General features: G+C 31.3%; 1 protein-coding gene across 1 annotated transcript; it reads right to left on the reverse strand.

Annotated features, from left to right (window-relative positions):
• Window positions 1-24,713: 24,713 nt before the first annotated feature.
• Window positions 24,714-25,780, reverse strand: LOC140872211 (uncharacterized). Its single transcript, XM_073275007.1, has one exon. It carries the CDS (start codon window positions 25,650-25,652, stop codon window positions 24,906-24,908), a length of 747 nt encoding a protein of 248 aa, XP_073131108.1. The 5' UTR covers window positions 25,653-25,780; the 3' UTR covers window positions 24,714-24,905.

Genomic DNA, 25,780 nt, shown 5'->3' on the forward strand with positions numbered 1-25,780 from the left:
AATGTTGTCCAACACAAGTCTGTGCCTATTGACTTATCCGAGTTAGATCTGTCAGCAGTAGTCTTCGAGGCTAACATGGTTGATCATCCCAAAGAATGGTTTATCGACACCGGAGCTACACGACATGTCTGTGCTGACAAGGATCTATTCTCGAAGTATACTCCTATAAGTGGACGAGAGCTCTATATGAGTAACAATGCGACTTCTAAGATCGTTGGATTAGGCAAAGTGGTGATCAAGATGACTTCGGGCAAAGAGCTTACTCTCATCGATGTCCTCCATATTCCGGACATAAGAAAGAATCTAGTATCGGGGTCTAGACTGATCAAGGCCGGATTTAGAATAGTGTTTGAAGCCGGCAAAGTTGTAATCATGAAAAATGGACAGTTCCTAGGAAAAGGATATATAGAAAAGGGACTGTTCAAAATGAATGTAATGACTGTACTTCGTAATCTTGAAAGTAATAAAGTTAATGCTTTGAATTACTTGATTGAATGTTCTAATTTATGGCATACTAGATTAGGACATGTTAACTTCAACACTTTGCGAAAACTTGGAAAACTAAATCTTATTCCAAGGACTAAGATTGATTCAAACTATAAATGTGAAGTATGTATTGAAGCTAAATTAACTAAAGTATCTTTTCACACAGTGGAAAGAAGTACAATACCTCTAGAACTAATTCACACCGATGTTTGTGATTTAAAGTTTGTACAAACTAAAGGTGGGAAAAAGTACTTTATTACATTCATAGATGATTGCACAAGATTCTGCTATGTGTTTCTTTTAAGAAGCAAAGATGAAGCTCTTGAAGCATTTAAGACCTATAAGACTGAAGTCGAAAATCAATTAGGCAAACGAATCAAGAAAATTCGTAGTGATAGAGGAGGTGAATATGTTGCTCCATTTGAAGAATTTTGCAATGAATCTGGCATCATTCATCAAACAACTGCTCCTTATTCACCACAATCTAATGGCATTGCGGAAAGAAAAAACTGTACTCTGAAAGAAATGATGAATGCCATGCTAATAAGTTCTGGACTTCCCCAAAACTTGTGGGGGGAAGCAATACTTTCGACAAATCATATTCTTAACAAAATTCCACATAAAAAGAAGGATGAAACTCCTTACGAATTGTGGAAAGGACATACACCCTCATACAAATACTTGAAAGTGTGGGGGTGTTTGGCGAAAGTAGAAATACCAAAGCCAAAACAAGTAAAGATTGGACCTAAGACTATAGATTGCATCTTCATTGGATATGCAAACAACAGTAGTGCATATAGATTCCTCGTGCACAAGTCAGTAATTCCTGATATAAATGAGAATACGATTATTGAATCAAGGAATGCTGCATTTTTTGAGAACGTCTTTCCTTATAAAGAAGGAAAAGAAAAGAGCTCTTCCAAAAGAGTTCATGAATCCACTAATAAGGAAACTCATGAAAGTGAAGAACCAAGGCGTAGTAAGAGAGCTAAGATAGCTAAAACTTTTGGTCCTGATTTTCTTAGTTATGCCATAGAAAATGATCCAAGGACCTTATGCGAAGCGTTATCTAGTCCTGACGCTCCGCTTTGGAAAGAGGCCATAAAAAGTGAAATAGATTCCATCATGCAAAATCATACTTGGAAGTTAGTAGATCTCCCACCGGGAAGCAAACCTTTAGGATGCAAATGGATCTTAAAAAGGAAATACAAAGCTGATGGAACAGTGGAAAAATATAAAGCAAGGTTAGTGGCCAAAGGATTTAGACAAAAAGAAGGGTTGGATTTCTTCGACACTTATTCACCTGTTACAAGAATAACGTCTATTCGAGTACTTATAGCAATTGCTGCTTTAAATAATCTCGAAATTCATCAAATGGATGTTAAAACGGCCTTTTTAAATGGTGAGTTAGAAGAATAAATATATATGGCACAACCTGAAGGATTCATTGCTCCCGGTCAAGAAAGAAAACTGTGTCGACTCATTAAATCGTTGTATGGGCTAAAACAAGCTCCTAAACAATGACATGAAAAATTTGACAAAACAATGATGTCAAATGGATTCAAGATTAATGAGTGTGATAAATGTGTTTATATAAAAGGCACACATGACTCATATGTAATTGTTTGTCTATATGTAGACGACATGCTCATAATGGATAGTAATCATGATATCATCATGAAAACTAAGAAAATGTTGACAAAACATTTTGATATGAAAGATATGGGAGAAGCAGACGTTATCTTAGGAATTAAGATTGTAAAATCTCCTGAAGGAATTGTCCTAACACAATCTCATTATATTGAGAAAGTACTTAGGAAATTCAACGCGTATGATGTTACGCCGTTAAGATCACCTGTGGATTTAAGTTTACATTTATCCAAAAATCGAGGTGAACCCGTATCTCAACAGCAATATGCAAGGATAATTGGGAGTCTAATATATATTACAAATTGTACTCGTCCTGATATTGCATACTCAATAAATAAATTGAGTAGATTTACAAGTAATCCTAGTCATGATCATTGGAAAGCATTAGAAAGAGTGTTTAAATACTTAAAGTACTCAATGGACTATGGATTACATTATAGCACATATCATTCCGTACTAGAAGGATACTGTGATGCAAATTGGATATCCGACACAAAAGACTCTAAATCCACAAGTGGATATGTGTTCACCATCGGTGGAGGAGCTGTGTCGTGGAAATCTTCTAAACAAACGTGTATAGCTCGTTCAACTATGGAATCGGAATTCATAGCTTTAGACAAAGCGGGAGAAGAAGCGGAATGGCTTCGTAATTTCCTAGAAGATATTCCGTGTTGGACGAAACCAGTGCCAGCAATTATGATACATTGCGATAGTCAGTCGGCTATTGGTAGGGCACACAGTAGTATGTATAATGGTAAGTCAAGACACATACGTCGAAGACATAATACCATTAGGCAGTTGATCTCAAATGGAGTTATCGCAGTTGACTATGTCAAATCAAAAGATAACTTAGCGGATCCGTTGACAAAAGGTTTAGGAAAAGATCAAGTAAACTGCTTATCAAGAGGAATGAGATTAAAACCTACAAAATTAAAGAATATTCATAGCGGAAACCCAACCTTGTAGATTGGAGATCCCAAGATCTTGGTTCAATGGGAAAATCAAGTTATGAATGTTCGCATGCACTTAGAACTTTGTTCTATTCTCATTCCTAGGATAAAAGTACAACCTGTGCAAGTAGTGAGGGTAAGTTTTAACAAACTTTTAATGATTCCTATATTTCTCTAAGAAATAGAGTATGACAGGATACTCATATACTAGGAGGTCACCTATTTAAGTGTAAAAACGGGCCGCTTCAACGAAACACTTAAGAATCCAAGATGTTGTCCAGGGCCAAAACGGACAAAACCATAAGAACAAATAAAGTGTGAGAAAAATTATTTTGTGAATATTGTTGTCTTGGTTTACATCAACGGCTGAATAGTTCAAGACATCACGTTCACTAGGCAGCCTAGTAAATCCGATAGTATTTCACTAAGGAAGGTTCAAAGCCGCAAGCTACCTCTCCCCATACAATAATTTTTCGAAAGAAACTCTGTTTTAGCATATGCATACATATTCGCATAAATCACATTCATGTGGGGGATTGTTGGAAATTTTGTGTGGACAAGTGTTGGAAAAATGAGATGGTGAATGAGGGTGAATGAGGTTTTATGCTCATTGTCCCACATTGACAAAATGTGGGAATAAATTGCACTATATAATGTCAAAATTTAGACAATGGGTTGGGGTCTCAAGGGATACCCATGTTTGTTAAAGGGAGCGGACCTAGTCTAGGCTAGGTTCGAACCATTAGCCACACGCGCGCGCGCCGCCGCCGCCGTCCGTCCGACCGACCGTGCCGTGCCGTGCCGGTCCGAGGCATCCTTCCAACATCCATAACTAGACCCCGTCTGTGATCATTCATACTCGCTCATTTCTGATTCATTTCTCTTCCTCTTGCATACTCATATTCGAGTAGTCTGAGTTTTTTAAACACTTTGAGTGTTCAAAAGATTCTTCGGTTTGTAGTGCTACTACCGAAGTTGCTGGTTAGCGTTCTATCTTGGGAGACGATTTGATCAAACCCGTAAGCACCTAGGCGGACAAATTTGTCTTAAAGATAGAGAGTCAAACTCTCGGCTCGCTACATTCTGTGTTGCTGCGTCTATACTGTTGAAGGTTGAATAACAACGTTCTGATGAGAGTTTAGCGAGAGTACTTCTATGATAATTTGCGCAAATTAAAACAAGAATCGGCAAGTTATTACAAGTAAAATCTCAAATGAATTTGTAAATATTTTAATCTTTTTACAGTATATTTTTATTTACACTGGTAATTACAAGCTTTAAGAAGTAATTATCGGGAAATCCCTTTACTTGTTGGTATTAGAATTAAAATAAATTAAACCATGAGGAAATTAACTCGGTATTTATTTATTTTTTAGAGTTTACTTAACTAACTATTTTCCGGTTAAAACATTTTTTTCTCATATTTTTAAACCCAAAGTTTTTTGTTCCGTGATTTTTGAAAGAAGGAAAAAATAGTTCGGTATAGATGCAATATTACATGCTCGATCGTACGTTAAAAATAATAATTAATATAGTCTTGAATTAATATACGAGTATTTAATCAAATTTATCGGAATTATTTACTGATCAGTTGGCAGTTCTTTAAATATTGCTAGTCAAGGCACGGGTTTTGAATGACAGATCGAGATTGGCATATTGGTCAAGTTTATTAATAATTAGCGAATAAAAATATAATATCCATATTCTAGTCAAGTATATTAATCCCAGACAAACCCTCAGGCCATTATCTTAATTATATTGCGCATCATCTTAAATCAATCATCAATATGCAATTAAAATTTTATTATGATTAATTTTAAATTTAATAGCGACAATATTGAATATTGTATCGTGACCATATAATCAGGAACGATATTAGACGACCATGTTTTTTTTACAAAAGGATGATTTTTTTCCCAAAATAGTAACATGTTTGAGGGGCCAAGAGCCCAAGATCATCACCCTAGTTACCCCTTGATATAATAGAGATGGTCGTTAATTTATTTCCGGTACCAGTAAATTAAATTAAGTTAATGAGAAAACTGTAATTTTGGTCCTTTATTTTTGTCACTTTGCAATTTTGATCCTCTATGTTTTTATATTTCAGATTTAGTCCTGTATGTTATAATTTTTGGCAATTTCAGTCCTTTTTTCGAAAATGCTTACGGAGCACAATACACGTCAGCAATGCAATGGTGCCACATTAGCGCCACATAGGAAAAAGGACTAAACTTGCCAAAAAAATAAAGATAGCGGATTAAAACTAAAACATGAAAACATAAAGGATCAAAATCGCAAAGTGAGAAAACTACAGGACCAAAAATGCAATTTTTCCTTAAGATAATATATAATCAGTTACTTTACTTAATATAGTCTTAAGTTTAATTTATATATTTTTTTGATATAGTGAACGCCGACAAAGTGTGTTATATATATATCCAATAGATGCACGTCGCTTCAACTGGTGCTCACACATGCATGTTATTTATTATATTATATATATAGTCGTCAGATATGTGACAAATTATTATTATAATAATGAAACTTCAACACGTAATTTGGTACATGTGCATGCCCCATTGTTGAGTTAAAGTTTATATATTTATATACGTTATTATTCTTTCATTGCATGCAAGAAACAATATTGGAGGGTTTGGAGGCGGCGAGGCATTTAGGTCAGCTGGTTCCAACCATGGTCAAATAATTGGTGCATTACAAGGCGCACGTGTTATTTGCTTTGGAAAGTACTCCATTTTGGCGTTTTAAAATTATAATGCATATCTATATATTCTCATATTATTAAAATTATATAACTATGAAATTGGTGGATTGAAGCTTATGATCTTACTTTTCTAAAAAAAATATACATTTGAAATCAAATTAAAAATCTACATTTGAAATCCATGCATGGATTTGAAATTTTTCTACCCAAACACAAAAATTTTAAAGAATATTAAAGTTTATCAACACCCCATCACAATGAAAAAGACACCTATTGATGCATTTGGAGTAGAGGTGCAAACAAACCGAATCGAGCCGAATAATGGTAAAATTTTAATGCTCGAATTCAGCTCGATAAGAGTATATTCGAGTTCGAGCTCGATTGAAAGCTCGATAATTTTAAATATTTTGGCTCGAGCTCGGCTCGAAATGAAGTTCGAGTTCGAATTCGGCTCGAAACATTCGAATCTATTCGTGAACTATTTTTCGGATATTATGGTTCGAAAAGCTCGAAAGGTTCGAAAAGGTTCGAAATGTATATATATTTATTTTATAATTATATTATATTAATTAAATATAAAGGCTCGCAAACTATTCGCTAACTATCGAACAAAATAATTTTGGCTCGAGCTCAGCTCGAAAAAAAGTTCGAACATGTTCGAATTCGGCTCGAGTTCGATAAGTTCGAATACGAATCAAATATTTATCAAGCGAACTCATAAAACTCACGAATCGACTAAGTTCGTTTGCACCCCTAATTTGGAGTATTGAAAGTTCCACGGTGCATAAGACCCATTGAAATATCAAATATGAACATACATCTATCTTTGTCACATATTTTAAATATTTTTTGCCAATCTGAAATAATTCATATCAGTTGATGATATTTTATAACTCATCTGACATCATGTTTTCAAATATGAGACGAAGTCTCAAGTTCGAGACTTAAATGATAACCAAAATCTCATCCCCAACTTTTTTTAAAAAAAATAACCCTATCATGGATTTTTGTTAAACTTCATGATGATGATGATATCATGGGAAATATATTTAAAAAATATGTGACAAAGATGGATCTATTTCAGATTGGTGAAAGATATATATGTGTGTGTGAAACCATTTCATAGAAACTCTACTAACGTAGTGTTTGAGAGAGATTTTAGAAAGTACTTATAAATTTTTTCTTAATAAAATTTTGAAATTTTGTGAAATTTTGTTGACAAAAAGTTGAGAAGTGCTTCTTAGAAGATTTTTCAAACACTACCTAAAAAGTATATTGCATTTCTTCGATTCCTTCTATTATTATTTTTTACAAAAGTTATTATTTATAGGCGTGGTGCTATGCCAAATTAATAAGAAAAAGGATCAAAATTGATGATAAGAAATGAATAACGAATATGCGTAATATTATCTAAAATCCTCGAATGCGTAACTTCAATTCTCGGGATACCAAGAATTCCAGGATGTGAAATAAATAATATGGAGAAACTAGAAAAGGATACTATTCTTAGTCCAATTTTGTGGACAATCGGTCCCCAAGAAAACTGACTTTTCAAAAATTGTACTTTTTTTTTTCCTCATGTTTTTTGAGTATACATATTGCACACGACTCATTATGTAAATTATTTCGCAATGTTTCTCACAATTAATGGATGGTTGATTAGCTTATAATTTGAAATGACATAACAAAAACGAAAACACACTGTAGTTGGTGTCAAATATATATATATTTAAAAATCCCCATTCAAATTATTGACAAGTGTCTAATATGGTGTGAAATATGTGGAATATACACTCAACTATATAGTCTATAACGAAACCAAATATACATGCGACAATTTTAAATTTAAAGCTAAACCCACATCATATTCAAACAGTACGATTTCCAATGTAAATCTCAATTTTCTTCAATCACCTTTGATAAAATTATCGGAGAGCATTGATTGTGAATGTGATGCATGTGAATTGACATCACCAGTGACGAAAATGAATTCTATTATTTGTTTTCCAATGAAAATAAAATTGCGTGTATACACTATATAAAACCCCCATTTTTCTTTCAAAGTTTGAATGGACTAAAGCCCACCCCCTGTATTTAAAGAGGTCCTTGTCTGGCTACGAAGGATGTATGAGTTTGGTAAAATACGTGAACATTTTGTGTTAGTTCGGAGTTTACTTAGTGTATTGAAAGGTAGCGGTTGTGGGTTCTCACGTCATAAAAAAAATACGTGAATATTTGACATGTTGTTATAGTTTTAATTTTCTTATCAACATTTCATCGGATGATTTTGTCACACATAATTTATTCATCGTAGTTTACCTGAGTAACGTGTCTAATGCACAATAAAAAAATAAAAAATAATGGTTACGGATTCACGTAACATTAAAAAAAAAAACTTGTTCAGCTGTAGAAAATAATTGATTAGTAGAATTGTGGTTTCCACTTAACAAATAATGTTAGGATTATAAAATATTATTAATTTAAATTTTTATAAATAATATATTATTTAATCGATAAATTAATAATTAATTATTTTAAAGAGTTTTTCCATTTGTTTCAGTGAATATAAATTTGTTTTTACTAATATCTTAATCATACTTTTTGAAATAATATAAAAAAATCATTTATATATATATATATAAAGTGAGTGATTTAAATTTAATTGTTTTTAATAATTAAATAATATTAATTTTACTGCCTAATCAAATAAATTCACAAGATAATATGAGTCAGATGCCTCTGAAATTGATCATATGGAATAACGCATTTATAGCAATATTTGTTGTGAAAAAGTAAAAATTTATGGTAAAAAGTAAAAACTTTAAAACTCAAAATATATCAAACTCTATACTTTATAATATTTTTCTCTCAACTCAATTGCGATTTTCATCACAAATGAAAACCTATTTATAGATCCACATTTGAGATTAGTCCAAAAGTTAATATATCACCATCTACATCATCACACACTAATTTTCAACATTTTACAACTCAATATTCAACATTTAACATTCAACTTTAAATAATAATAATAATAATAATAATAATAATAATAATAATAATAACAAATTTTCAACACTTCCCCTTGTGATGATGATCGTAATATGATGATTGTCTTCATTACATGTTTTATACTGTCTCGTTAAAAACCTTACTAGAAAAAACCCAGTGGGATAAAAATCATAGTAAGAAAAAAAGAGTACAGCCACGTTAACTCCCCCTCATGTTAACATGAGTGATTCTTTACATATTTCGTAGATTGCGCATCCCAATGTTATATATATGTTTTCTGAATATTGTCGTAGAAAGTGCCTTTGTGAAGAGATCTGATGAGTTCTCACTTGATTGAATATAACAGATATCAATATATTTGTTCTTCTCAAGTTCTTGAGTGTAGGCAAAGAACTTTGGGGAGATATGTTTGGTTCTGTCACTTTTGATGTATCCTTCTTTCATTTGAGCAATACATGCAGCATTATCTTCATACAGTGTTACATGCTTCTTGTCTACTGATAATCCACAAAAAATTTGGATATGTTGTGTCATTGATTTTAGCCAAACATATTTATGACTTGCTTCATGTAGCGCAATAATCTCAGCGTGATTTGATGAAGCTTTTACGAGTGTTTGTTTCTGTGAACGCCAAGAAATTGCGGTGCCTCCACGAGTAAATACATATCCGGTTTGGGAACGTGTCTTATGTGGATCAGATAAATATCCAGCATCGGCATAACCAATGATACTTTGATTGGTGTCTTTTGAGTACAAAAGTCTCAAATCTGTCATTCCTCGTAGATAACGAAATATATGTTTAATTCCGTTTCATTGCCTTTTTGTTGGATATGAACTGAATCTTGCCAATAAATTTACAGCAAAAGATATATCAGGTCTAGTACAATTTTCAAGATACATAAGGGCACCAATGACACTTAGATATGGTACTTCTGGACCAAGAATAACTTCATCATCTTCACATGGATGAAATGGATCATTTTTTATGTTTAATGATCTTGCAACCATTGGAGTACTTAATGGATTTGATTTATCCATATTAAAACGTTTAAGAATCTTTTCTGTATAATTTGTCTGGTGAACAAAAATTCCACATTCTTTTTGTTCGATTTGCAAACCCAGACAGTACTTGGTTTTTCCAAGATCCTTCAATTCGAATTCTTCCTTCAAGTACATCATAACTTCTTGAATTTATTTATTCGTTCCAATGATGTATAAATCATCATCATATACATCAATAATTACACATCCGGATGTTGTTTTCTTGATGAAAACACAAGGGCATATTGGATCATTTACATATCTCTTTTTCATCAAGTGCTCACTTAGCCGATTATACCACATTCGGCCGGATTGCTTCAACCCATATAATGATCTTTGCAATTTTACAGAATAAAATTCTTTAGGTTTTGAACTTTGTGCTTCAGGTATCTTAAATCTTTCATGGATTTTCATGTATATATCACTATCAAGTGATCCATATAAGTAAGCTGTAACAATATCCATAAGACACATTTCCAAATTTTCAGATACTGCCAAACTAATCAAATATCGAAATGTAATAGCATCCATAACAGGAGAATACGTTTCTTCATAATCAATTTCAGGCCTTTGAGAAAAACCTTGTGCAACAAGTCTAGCTTTATATCTGACTATTTCATTTTTCTCATTTCTCTTTCGAATAAAAACCCATTTGTATCCAACAGGTTTCACACCTTCAGGTGTGAGGACTATAGGTCCAAAAACATTACGTTTATTTAGCGAATCCAATTCAACCTGGATGACATCTTTCCATTTGGCACAATCATAACGAGTTTTACATTCACCAAAAGATTTTGGTTCATGATCCTCATTTTCATTTATGATGTCACAAGCCACATTATAAGAAAATATCTCATCAATATCTTCTATATATTTTCGGTTTCATATTTTTTCAGTATTAATATAATTGATAGAGATTTCATGATTCTCGTCAATTTGTGGTTCTGACATAACATTTTCATCATCAGGTGTTTCTTCTGGAACACCATTTTCTATTTTATGATCATCGTGTTTCTCTATGCCTTTTCTTTTCCGCGAATTTTTATCCTTGGAACCGACTGGCCTTCCACGCTTCAAGCGTTTTATGACATCATGAGTGTTTTCAATTTGTTTCTTTGAAATTTTAATTCGAGCAGGGGCATTTACAACATGTATATATGATTTTGTTACCCCTTTTGTGTCTGCAAATGCATCTGACATTTGATTTGCAATTCTTTGCAAGTGCACAATTTGCTGTACATTTTTCTCACACTGTTTGGTCCTTGGATCCAAATGTAACAATAATGGTACATACCATGTGATTTTTTTTCGATGTGTTTCTTTTCTCCCCCAAATACTGGTAAGATTTCTTCATTAAAATGACAATCAGCAAAGCGTGCTGTACACACATCGTCTGTCTGAGGCTCAAGATATCGAATGATTGATGGACTATCATAACCGATATAAATACCGATTTTTCTTTGAGGACCCATTTTTTATCGTTGAGGTGGTGCAATAGGCACATACACCATACATCCAAAAATTCTCAGATGAGAAATATTTGGTTCTTTACCAAATGCAAGATGCAATGGGGAGAATTTATGATATGCACTTGTTCTAATGCGAATTAATGCCGCAGCATGTAAAATTGCATGTCCTCATATAGAAATAGGGAGTTTTGTTCTCATAATCATTGGTCTAGCAATCAGTTGTAGACGTTTAATGAATGATTCAGCTAATCCATTTTGTGTATGAACATGATCAACAGGATGTTCAACAATAATTCCCATTGACATACAATAGTCATTGAAAGTTTGAGAAGTAAATTCTCCAGCATTATCAAGTCTTATTTTCTTGATTGTATAATCGAAAAATTGATTTCGCAATTTTATTATTTGAGCCATTAATCTTGCAAATGCCACATTTCGAGTTGACAATAAGCATACATGTGACCATCTGCTAGAGGCATCAATAAATACCATAAAATATCAAAATGGTCCACATGGCGGATGAATTGACCCACAAATATCACCCTGAATACGTTCAAGAAATATGGGTGATTTTGTTTGGATTTTAGCTGGCGATGATCTTATAATAAGTTTTCCAAGAGAACATGATTTACATTCAAACTTATTATTCTGAACGATCTTCTGGTCATTCAATGGATGACCATGTGTATTTTTAATAATTCTTCGCATCATTATTGAACCAGGATGTCTCAATCGATCATGTCAATTGTTAATATTGAAGAACTATTAACCACCATATTTGATTCGATTGGTCTTATATGTGTATAATGCAATCCAGTAGGGAGCATTGATAATTTCTCAACCACATATTTTTTTCCTGATTTATATGTGGTAAGACACATATATTTCTGATTTCCATCAATTATCGTCTCAGTATCATACCCATGAGAATATATGTCATTAAAACTCAACAAATTTCTTTTTGATTCTGGTGAATATAAAACATCATTTATCATAAATTTTGAACCATTAGGTAACAAAAAATGTGCTTTTCCACAACCTTCAATCAAGTCTACAAGACCTGATATTGTATTCACCATTGTTTTTGTTGGTTTTAATTTCAAGAAATATCTTTTATCTCGGAGAATAGTGTGCGTTGTTCCATTATCGGGTATGCAAACTTTCATGAGATTATTTTCTTGTTTAGCCTTGCTCATACCGTTTTCCATTTTGAACTTCAAAAAAAATTATGCAATAAAGAAAATCAATGATAATATATATATGCAAAATATAACATGTTTCATAAGAATGCATGAAAAATATAGTATGTTACATTCCAGTCCCACCAATATATTAATCAATGTTCTCGAAATCATTTGAAAAATCGACAGCATTGAAATAAGTTGAACCACTTAAATGGTTACTGTTTTCAACAAATTGGTCTTTTTTTTCCCTTTATCGATACATTAAAGAGCTTATATAAGTGCTCAGGGATACGTGACCAATGTTTTGGAGTGCCACATTTATAACAAACACTCTCATATCTTTTTGAGTGATTTTTATTTTCACTCATATTTTCATGCTGCCTTTTTGGGTGGTTCGTGACTTTCTTTTGAGATTAGTTATTGAAGTAACTATCTCGATTATTTTTATATCCACGGCCATGACCACGACCGCGATCATTTCTACGCCCACATTCATGACCACATCCTCGACCTCGACCAAAATATAGTTTATGCCTTTGATTTTGGTTTTCATTTTTACTTACGACATTTGGCAAAGTTTAAATTCGTTGCTTCTGGAAATGCCGTAGATACATTGGATCGGGATTGATGATTTCTCATTAACAATTCTTTGTTTTTTTCTAGTGATATCGAGAGCAACGAATTTAAACTTTGCCAAATTTGACATGGTGGTACTAGAAAAATAACAATGCATTTTATTAGTTAATTTCCATTAATATGACAATACAAAATAATGGATAAACGATGAGTACAAGTATGTTTAAAAATATATGAAAAGTGTGCGGTGGATAATCGCAGTGAGTACAAAACTCGTGAGCATGATGATCATAATCGTTATGAAAAATAGCCTTATAAATGTCATCATCTTCATCTTCGAAAAAACCAAGGAGAAAATATTTTGAGAGAAATAGTGAATTTTGGTGTGATTGAAAATGAGTTTAAGTGAACATATTTATAGGCAAAAAACTAGCCGTTTTGTTACCGTTTGTGACCGTTGGATGTAAGAAAAAATCGAGTATGTGTTGAATAAAAATTCGTGATAATCATGTGATGCATATAATGATAATGATAATCATAATTAAATAATTATGTATATCATATCATATTATTATAAATTCGGTGTCATAGACATTCTTTTATATAATATATTATATGATATTATACTAATATGATTAGTATATAATACACAATAATATATATCATATCACGTTATTATAAGATCAGTGTCATAGACAATATTTTATATAATAACATGAAATTATATATTAATATAGTTAGTATATATATATAATAAATATATATCATATCACGTTATTATAAGGTCAGTGTCATATACAGCCTTTTATATAATAACATGAAATTATATATTAATACAGTTAGTATATATACATAATAAATATATATTATATCACGTTATTATAAGGTCAGTGTCATAGACAGCCTTTTATATAATAACATGAAATTATATATTAATACAGTTGGTATATATATATATATAATATTTATATATATATAATTAATATATATAATATCACATTATTATAATTATATATATAATATATATATATAATTAATATATATAATATCACATTATTATAATGTCGGTGTCATAGACAACCTTTTATATAATAACATGAAATTATATATTCATATATATACATAAAAAATATATAAACAATAAAATAAATATACTTATATACTTGTTGAATATTTTTGTCTTCTCTTTGTGTTTTGGAGCGTCGGAAATTATAGAGAACATTCGAGTGATCGTGCTGATAACGTGTTGTGAAAAATAAAAATTTATGGTAAAAAGTAAAAACTCAAAAACTCAAAATATATCAAGCTCTACGCTTTATAATATTTTTCTCTCAACTCAATTGTGATTTTCATCACAAATGAAGACCTATTTATAGATCCACATTTGAGATTAGTCCAAAAATTAATATATCATAATCTACATCATCACACACTAATTTTCAACATTTTACAACTCAATATTCAACATTCAACTTTAAATAATAATAATAATAACAAATTTTCAACAATACCAATTATTCTTAATTTTTGTTTTATAGTTTGAGAAGGAGACACCGGAACTCTTGGAAGCACTTATAAAACTTTAAGATTAATAAACTTAATTTTAAAAAAGAAACAAAGGAATAATATTTTATTAAATTATAGTTTTGTTTGAAATTTTAAAAAATCATTAATTTATAATGTTTATGAGTTAATGAGATCCTATCATATATGTGTTTCAAAAAAAAATCATATCATATAGGTAATACTCAAATAATTCATTTAAGGGTCCATATATCAACATATATACATAATTAATAGAGTAACACTCTTGTGCAACGGTCTCATTCGTGAGACGGGTCAACCCTATCCATATTTATAATAATAAGTAATACTTTTGACATAAAATGTAATACTTTTTAATGGATAACCCATATAAGAGACCCGTCACACGAATATGACCCGTGCAACGGTTGCATACAAGTGTTTGCCATTAATATTATATGATTGACATGATAAATCATGGATTGTTAGATCTCCTATTAGGATAATACTCTTAAGATACGTTGAACTAAAACTTTTATGAGATAAAAATTTTCCGGAAATTTATTATATAATAACAAGTTGATTAGATACGTCCTCAAATATATTCTTTTAATATCTGATTGAGAAAGCGATTGACTTGCCAGCACATAATGAGTTAATCAACCAAAGTTGAAGGCGATAATAATAATCTCACTCGGAAATTGTAGACAATACCACAAAAACTCGAGAAAGATTGGATTAATTTAATGAGATAAATATTTTTCTCTACTTGACCAATTAAAAATAATTTTTTTATCAAAATATTACTTCTAATTTTATATGTGGATCAAATTGACTTGTTTATGCATGAAATGATCATCTCACAAAATACATGCTTATTCATACTCATTCGACGACATGGTTATATGGTAGACCCGACTCATCCTGAAATAATTTCCATTTTCACCAATTTTATATATAAATAAATATATATAGATATATATATATATGTATATAGTGCATTTTTTATTTTTTATTTTATTTTTTGCCTTTTGGGGATAAATTACTTTACATGCGATGTCGTGATCGAGCTTGCTAATTGTCGATTGTTTAATTACCTTTACATATTTTATTTTTACTTTCTAGAAAAATTACTTTTATATATTTGAAGGCAAAAGGAAAGTTCCAAAATTTCAAAGCTGCTTTGCAAAGACCATTTCAGTCAATTTCGTTCTAGAACCTGATATAAAAACCAATTTATTATATGATAGTTCTCATGTATGACAAATCGAGCAGATTAATGTACATAAAAATATCGAACAGATTAATATGCATAAACAATAATTTTTTTGAAATAAAAGATAATATATTTCAATTGTCGAGTCAAGCAGGATAGTCGCCTCTCAAAATAACCCGTGAGACATTTCATTAGAGTTTTTTTTTGCATATTCTATAGGTAAATTACGAAATTATATGATATTAGCCCGTGAATGATGTTTAAGTTCGTGAAGTACGTTTACTTGGAACCATTGTTGAGTTTCAATTCTCTATCAAAGTTTTTTTTTGGACTAGCTTATCGTACTTGTGATAGGTGCAAGTTTCATCTTACCAAAAAATATATATATTTATACGTTATTATGATTATCACAACAATATAATAATAACGCGTATTGTGCAACGAGATGGAGTGTGTACTCAGTAAATTGAACTATTTTAGCCATTTATTTTAAGTGTATTATGAAAAAGATCAACACGATCTATATATATATAATGAAAAGTAACATATCTATTACAATCTATTTATTTTGAGCTTCTCTAACTCATACGGCAACATGGTACACGCGCTATTAATTGTTGTGTGGACAAACAAAAATTTAAATTAATTTGCTCATAGTCTTTGTCAACTCCTATGAATATTATATTGGCCTTGGCAAGTTTTGTTTATTTTGACCCTGATATTTTGTGGGCTGAGTCTGAAAAATGGGCCAAATCCATTCTTTGACTTTCCAACGAGAAAGCTTTACTGTTTGCAGATGACCAGCCCAAAAAAGTATCGTTTTGGAAAATCAAAATGGAAAGAGTATTCATTTGCGTAGTTTGTATAAATTAAGGGAAAATTGCGTTTTTGGTTTTGTATGTTTGTCACTTTGCGATTTTAGTCCTTTATATTTTTAGATTTATGTTTGAGTCCGCTATCTTTATTTTTTTGGAAATTTTAGTCATTTTTCCTACGTGGCGCTGAAGTGGCACCAATTCAGTGCTGATGTGGAGCTGACGTGTACAATGTCACGTAAGAATTTTTGAATAAAAAAGATCAAAATTGCCAAAAAATCATAACATGCAACGATATCCTACTCGTTAGCAATGATAAGTGATCATCTCGTTCGGTTTTGAGATGAATTTGGTTGATGATTGTGTATACCATAAGTTCAGTGGGAGCAAGCATATTTTTTTGGTTTTATACGTTGATGATATCCTACTCGCTAGCAACGATATAGATATGTTGCATGACACCAAGAGATTTCTAGCTAAGAATTTTGAGATGAAAGATCTTGGTGATGCATCATTTGTACTGGGTATCCAGATACATCGGGATCGCTCTCGAGGTATGCTTGGATTATCACAGAAAGGCTATATCGAGAAGGTTCTCAAGCGATATGAGATGCAAGATTGTAAACCAGGTGATACCCCTGTGGCTAAAGGAGACAAATTCAGTCTCAATCAGTGTCCCAAGAATTTGGTTGATGATTGTGTATACCATAAGTTCAGTGGGAGCAAGCATATTTTTTTTGTTTTATACGTTGATGATATCCTACTCGCTAGCAACGATATAGATATGTTGCATGACACCAAGAGATTTTTAGCTAAGAATTTTGAGATAAAAGATCTTGGTGATGCATCATTTGTACTGGGTATCCAGATACATCGGGATCGCTCTCGAGGTATGCTTGGATTATCACAGAAAGGCTATATCGAGAAGGTTCTCAAGCGATATGGGATGCAAGATTGTAAACCAGGTGATACCCCTGTGGCTAAAGGAGACAAATTCAGTCTCAATCAGTGTCCCAAGAATGATTTTGAGGAAAAGGAAATGCAGAAGATTCCCTATACATCTGCAGTGGGGAGTCTAATGTATGCTCAGGTTTGTACACGTCCAGATATTGCATACGTGACAGGGATGTTGGATCGATATTTAAGTAATCCAGGAATGGATCATTGGAAAGCAGTCAAAAGAGTTTTAAGGTACTTACAGAGAACAAAAGATTACATGCTCATGTATCGGAGGTTGGATCAGCTTGAGATCATTGGGTATACTGACTCCGATTTTGCTGGATGCCAAGATAGTATGAAATCTACTTCAGGCTACATCTATCTCCTTGCTGGAGGTGCCATTTCTTGGAAGAGTGCTAAATAGTCTCTTATAGCCTCTTCCACTATGGCAGCAGAGTTTGTAGCATGTTACGAGGCATCAAATCATGGAATATGGCTGCGAAATTTTGTCACGGGACTGCGCATTGTTGATGGTATTGACAGACCACTGAAGTTACATTGTGACAATAAGTCGGCAGTTTTATATTCCAATAAAAACAGGAGCTCGACGAAGTCGAAGCATATTGACATCAAGTTCCTGGTTGTTAAAGAAAGAATTCAGAGTGGACAGTTGTCTATTGAGCATATTGGTACAAACTCCATGGTTGCGGATCCACTTACAAAGGGACTACCACCCAAATTGTTTCATGAGCATACAGCTCGTATGGGTGTTGTGTCAATTGAGGATTGAGGATATTCAGTTTTAGTGGGAGTTTGTAATTTTTAATGCTTTTCTGTTATAGACATTTTAAGTTATTTGGATATTTTATGCATAAATAAAGTTTCAGTTTATTCACACTCTGATTATGGCTAAAGTTTGATCTCAATAAGGTTTAGGGAGGACTAGTTGGAAATAGACATGTTATGATCACATTGCATGAAATTTCTATGCTGCACATCCATGTCATAATCCATGTCATTCAATTGGTTTGGCATATGTGACCATTGATGGGTCTAGTTACCATAAATGTAACGAAGGCTGCTTTGATCCTATGTTGACATGATTGATGGACCGGATTTAGCGTAGATACATTCAGGACTGACAGCGGTTTTGAGCTCATAAGGTTATTTTCACAAAACATAATTATATGGTTATACACATATAGCCCAAGTGGGAGATTGTTAGATCAATTTAATTAAATGGGCTTATATGTGAATAATTATGTATTGTGGGCTGTCAGTTAAGTTGAGTCCAAAATAAAATGATCAATTAAAGTTTTAAGTTATTGGACTTTAATGTATCTAATACGACATGTGCCTTTGATGTGTAGAGACTAAAAATATAATTTTTGATTTTGTGATGGGCTGAATCAGAAATAATAGAAATAATTAACAGAATTATCTATATAACGTGGTTATGGTCCCCAGATTACGCGTATCACGTTTCACTATCTCTAATCCCCATTATTAGAATAGAACCAGAGAGAAAACAGAGGGCTCTCAGGAAGAACGCGTAGATCTGGAAGATCAACCAGCCGTTCTCTAAAGATTTCTACAGATTTAAGACCATGGCTTCAGGTATGCTTCCGCTTTAAGTTTTTCAGATTAATCTTAATGATTTGCATGACGATTCTGGCTATAATTTTATGGATTTAATATTTTCAACATGCAAGACTAAAACTGAAATGTGAATACATAGAGGACCAAAATCGCAAAGTGGCAAACATGCAAGACTAAATTTGTAATTTTCCCTATAAATTAATTTTGTTAAAATTTCTGTTCACCCTTATTCATCCAGGCAATAATATTTTTTAAATACACATAAATATTCACCATTTGAAATTTATAATCTAATATCATGAATTCATGTAAAGTTAAAATCATAACGTATATATCTATTCTATATTTTGAATTTTAAATATTGTTCTTTTAATTTTACTTATTTTTGTGTGTTTTATTTATTTTGTGTATTTCTATGAGTGATGAATTTTTCGACTTGAAGATAATAGATGGAAATATATAAAAATGAATGGTACCAATAAGTCGGCAAGTCTATGCTCACACCGAGTCAATAGGAAAATAAAAATGTTACATTGGAAATTATACTGGGTATGTTGTATTTCATTTATCCGGAAAAATAAGGATCGTTACTACATATTTTTTTTTAAAAAAAAAATCGTTACTACACACTCGTTGTTAATGAAAGAAAATGTTACTTGTAGCCCCTAAGGGGTGTCCAAGTTGGTGGAGTAGGTGAACTCTTGGCCAGAGGTCAAGAGTTCGATTCCTCCTACCAACACCTTCTTGGACTAACCTGTCACACAGGGCTTGCCTAGTATGGTTTACCTGACTAACGTAGTTTGCATGCTATTGCGTTAGTCCGGGAGTTTACCTAGTGCGCACCGAAAGTAGCGGCTGCGAGTTCCCACGTCACAAAAAAAGAAAATGTTACTTGTATTGAGTTGTACATGAAGTGTAATACTTTAGGTTACGCATTCACTTTGTTGTTACAAAATTATCCATGCGCTTTATTTGGAAAAAAAAAATCTTTCAAAGTGCATGTAAGATAATTATGTAATTTCAGATCCGACAAATATGTAATTTTATGTGTACGTGATGAAATAAAGGTTTTTTTTCTATATGTTGTACAAGTAATTATCCTTTGTCTATAGTATGGCAAAACAAAGAAAATTATAATCATATGAGTTGAATCGAGATAGTATGAAAAATAACTTATTCATATTCAAAATTATTGAATTTGAGCCAATAAATTGATATTGTTAATAATTTAACATTCAATAAATGAATCATATCCACAAGTAAAAAATATTTCAATCTAATATAATAACATAAGGTACTGTTTGGTACAAGTACAATTAGTATTTGTACAACTTATCCTATCCAATCTCACGTTCTTCTCGTCATATTATTTATCTATATATTAATTATTTATTTACATCAATCAAATCATTAATAATTTATCTTACATCAATCAAATCATTGTATTTAAATTACTATATTATCCTTATAAATAATATTATTCATATTTTATTTATTCTTAAAAGAACAAAATGGTAATTTATATTTTTAATATAAAATTCAATCAATCAAATCAAATAAAGTATAATCTATCAATCAAATCAAATACTAAATTAACTATCATTTTTTATTTATTTTATATTACATTATATTACTTATCCAAGCATTATTTATCCTATCCTCGAACCAAACGGTACCTTATTTTTTATTGTATTTAAATTTCACAAGTAAAAAAATCACAGAGTTACTAAAAATGCAATTAAATCAAGTGCAAATATTAGGTCATTGGAATCACGTAAATCAAGATAATGAGTGACATTTTTTCATTGTTGATTTTTTTTTCATGATCTGCAAATATAATGTTAAATACGGATCATTTTAACATACCTTTACAGACATTATCCTCATGATAGATCTAAGGATGATAATTTATCAATACATGCGGGATCCACTAAAAATAATGAACCACACATTTATTAATAAATATCAACCGTTAGATACATGTCAAGACAGTATTTGTATAGGTAGGATCTCACTTACAAACTATTCGAATTCCCCTAAAGGTCAATACGATAAATGAAAAACTAAAATAGTGATTACACTTGTTTCAGCCGTCTAAAAACAATATCATCGCTCTATTAGAATATAAATTTATTTTATCATATTTTCATCAATATATTATTATTTTTGTATAATTTGAGTTAATAATCTTTTATCATAATATAATTGTAAATAAATATTATGTATTTAAAATTCATAAATAAATAATCATGAAATTAAAATTATGTACTTGATTGATTTTTAACAATAGTAGTTGGACTTAAAAAGAAATATAGGTTAAGGGTGAGCCTGACTTTTTAATTTGATCATAAACCAATTAAGCTATTTACAAATAATAGTTCATGCACAAATTTATCAATAATTAATATATCAAAATAAATTTTACTCATTATTTCTGAAAAATTATGCATTGAGAACAATTCCTTAAAATAATATTTTTATGAAATTTTTATAAAAATTTTATTCGAACACACATATTTTTTCACAAATAAAACATTGAAAATGTTTTAAAATTAAAAATATATATTTGCCTCCGAAAGTGCAAAAGACTTTAATATCATTACGAGCCTTTGTGATGATTCAGTCTATCTTCAGAATCTCCAAGCTAAGGAACCATATACAAGTTGCAGAGCATTCACGGGTTCATAAAATTAGTGTACGCAGTTTCAATTGAATATTATATACTATATATTATAGTAATTAATGGTGAAATATATTGCCAGTAACTCACACACAAGCTGCCATTCAATTCTCGCATATATTGGTCCCGACCCATTCAGCATTTATGTATATATGATCGAAATGTCCCATGCACTCCCACTAGGTGCATTGCCAGCCGTCAGATGCAAATTACGTACCAATTAGTCCCTTTCACACAAAATTTTATCAAGGAATATTTTATTTTTGAAACAAATTGGAAAAAATATTATATATGCTTTTTACTTAAAATCACATATATGTATATGTGTTTGTATGTATATTGATTTAATGATTTCATGCAAGAATTTCGTGACATGTATGTTTGGCATGGACCACACACTCCTTGAGCGGCAAAACTTAGAAATTGTTCATCATTTTCGAGGAAGCTAGAGAACTAAAGTCAAGATTTTCTTTCTTCCTTTGCATAAATTAAATTAAGTTTGATGATGGAAAAGGATCGGATAGTAAATAATTAGCCAGAGACATAATTATTATAATTAGGGTAAACTTTCGAAACAATATTATAATTAATTAATTACTAGGACTAGGCCATGTAATCATCTCAAACGGTATTGTGGAAAATACAAATATATATTGGGTTACTAATTAATATTTTTGGCTTTTAAAATAATTTCAACTTCTCCGTCCAAAAGAACCATGCCTCCTTCATTTCCACTGACACAAAACTTTATTTATTTATTTATTTATTCTTGAACTAATTATTTTATTTAAAACAGATTAAATTATTAAAAAACAAAATATAATTGTTCACTCTAAAACTTTGGTCAAACGTGGTGTTTTTGACTCGACAATTAATCTCATTGCCTTGATCTCGAGGAGTCCAAAATGGCTTTTTATTGAATTCATTTTCAAAATGGTCGTCTGCTAAGAAACAAAAGCATGCGTGTCCCTCGTTTCTCAACACCAATAACAAATGTACGTACGTACTTTTACGAAGATATAATAATATTAATTCAGGTGTATATTTTTTTTGACGTATAAAATAAAATAATTTTGTCATGTAAGAACGAACATATGCTATACGTTTTGCTAATTAATTGCTTGTGGCATTGTTGGTCTCCCCAGTCCTCATCCATATGCCTATATATACGCTGGAATTTGTTACATAAAAAAAAGTCGCTTTTGTTTTCAGAGCATTTTGACGTTCTAACGGAGAAGTGAACAATTGACCGCCTAACTAAAATAGTATTATATTATATACTTCCTTCGTCTCAATTATATAATTCACGTTTTTTTTTATTTGTTTCAAATATATAGTCATATACCATATTTAATAATATTTTTTTACACTCCTTTACTAATATACCCCTATTAACTACACCTTTGAAAATTGTGCAATCATTTTTTAATACATTAAATAGGAATAAAATATGAAGTTGATATAAAATTTACTTTACCAATAAGTTTTTCTTAATCTGTGTGAGACGGAGGGAGTATTATATTATATAGACTCAAATTGCTAGATAATTACTAGTAGGTCTCCGTTGGTTTAGTCATCCAAAAAAAGGATAATGCTATGTGTACATAGAGTTGTACATAGAGAGTTACACGTCCTATAAATTAGAAAAGTATATCAAATTTTTTTTTAAAATATCTTTATTTTCAATAGTTTGTCTTGCTCAAAAAAACTTTTAACGAAAATATTATTATTTTTTATTTTATTATTTATTGTGCAGTTTTAGGGGGTGTCAAAATTGAACCCGACCCGAGCTGACCAGAAAATTATCGGATTAAGGTTTTGAGGTTTTGGGATTCGGGTTGACCTAAAATATTTGATTTTTTTTATTTTTAACAAAATAATTAAATACACATAATAATAATAATCAATATATTTTAATTTAAATACATAATAACAAAATCTCACTTATATAGTTTTATATAATTTAAATTGAAAGTTTAATTGTACGAAATTTAAAATATACTTACTACACAAAATAAAATTTATTTTTAAAAATCAATGTTTTAAAAATAATTATTACATGTGGAAAATCTATGATAAAATATACAATAAATTTTTTTCAAAAATATAATATATAAAAATATAGTAAATATTTCTTAATTAATCTATAGTAAGTACAAAAACTTTTTAAAAATTTCTCAAACCAAACCCGAATAAATCAATAGCGACCGACCCGAACTCGACTAACTCGATCAACCCAAACCTACATGATTTGAGTTTGATTTTGTTTTTTTTAACAAAATATTAACTATTACACATAATAATAATAATAAATATATTTTAATTTAAATACATAATAATAAAATCTCGTTTATATATGATTTAAATTTAAAAGTTAATTAAAAATTATAAAATATATTTATTAAAAAAAATAAACAATTATTATTTTTGTTGAACTTAGTAAAAAATTATATATATTTTCATAATTACTTTTTAAAATTTTATAAAATAATTATTTTTGTTAAACTCGGTAAATTAATTCTAAAAGTAAGTAATAGAATAAAAATAATAATATTTTAGAGAAATGTTTTTAGAGTAAAACAAAAAATTATAGGTCGAAGAAAAAAAAAATTTAAGATATTTTCCTAATTTAATTGACGTGTAACCCTCTATGTACAATTCTATATACACATAGCATTGTCCCCAAAAAAATTATACAGAATTGCACTACAATCATCATCATAGTATAAAATTTAAAACCCACCAACCCTACATATATCCTTGGTCCCTAAGCAATGCTTTTAGTTAACCCTTTATGTAAAGTGTCACTTTAATAATTATTGCATCATACTCGACTGATGAAGAAGTGGGAACCAAAAAAGGCCTACATTTCCATATATTCAGATGCACCGAAATAAACAAATGACACCCAATAAAGAGAAAGGAACCATAAAATATACGTACGTTGGAATACGAATTTTGACCATTTTCTTTATGTTTCTTGTTTCAATTTCAAAAAAATACGGTAAAGTTTCCAAGTAACCATTGGTTTTCACTTTTCCCTCACACATTTGGACTCCAGAGACTCCACAAACGTGAGTTGAATATACCCATGACGTCCGGCAGCACCTTCCTCGCCAAGCCCTTGTGGCTGTGCACGGCCACCGCAGGAGCCGCCGCCACGTCACCACCCATCTCCGCCTCGTCTACCCCTCCTCCCACTTCGTCAACCTCAGCCGTCACCCCACTCGCCGGCGGGTCAAGAACAAGAATTTCTTGATTTTCCGGCAGCAAAACGACCGCCGGGATTTCAAGAACTCCACCGACGACGCTCGTTCTCTCGCTTTTCCGGCGGCCCGTTTTCTCCTTTCTCTTGCTCTTTCCGTTTCCACCGTTCATCGGCACCTCGCCATTGTTCAGATGATCCTCGAACTCCTCAATCGCCTGGTGAATCAGCTCACGGTTAGGTGAAGAATCCCACCTGAACCAAAAACTCGTGTAACAATAAAAGCACTCACAATCGAACAAAGCGGGCGATTTATGCCCGTGCCGAGTGACAAAAGACTGCTTTTTGGAACTCGTTTTCTTCTCCTCGTCGTGAATAAATGAAGGGTTGTTGGTGGATTTAAGAGATCTTGTAATCATGTATGCAAGAACTTCACGGTCATCGAGAGAGAGAACTGACACCAGAGTAAAAATGGCGGCCGGTAAAAGTCTCAGCACGGGAAAATCATATTTGTTTGGAATATGAGACGAAGAAGAAGACGAGGAAATAAAGGGGTGAACTTTGCCTTTGTTTCTCACCTTCATGCTTTGTTTTGAAGAGAAGATGAAAAAGGAAAATGTGAGATTTGTGAAGGAATTGCAGCTTTGATAATGGGGAGTGTAGAGGAATTTTTAGGGTTTTCTTATATATAAATTTATATTATATTATTTTA

The sequence above is a fragment of the Henckelia pumila genome, unplaced genomic scaffold (genome assembly GCF_033568475.1).
Source record: "Henckelia pumila isolate YLH828 unplaced genomic scaffold, ASM3356847v2 CTG_461:::fragment_3, whole genome shotgun sequence".
NCBI classification, from domain to species: domain Eukaryota; kingdom Viridiplantae; phylum Streptophyta; class Magnoliopsida; order Lamiales; family Gesneriaceae; genus Henckelia; species Henckelia pumila.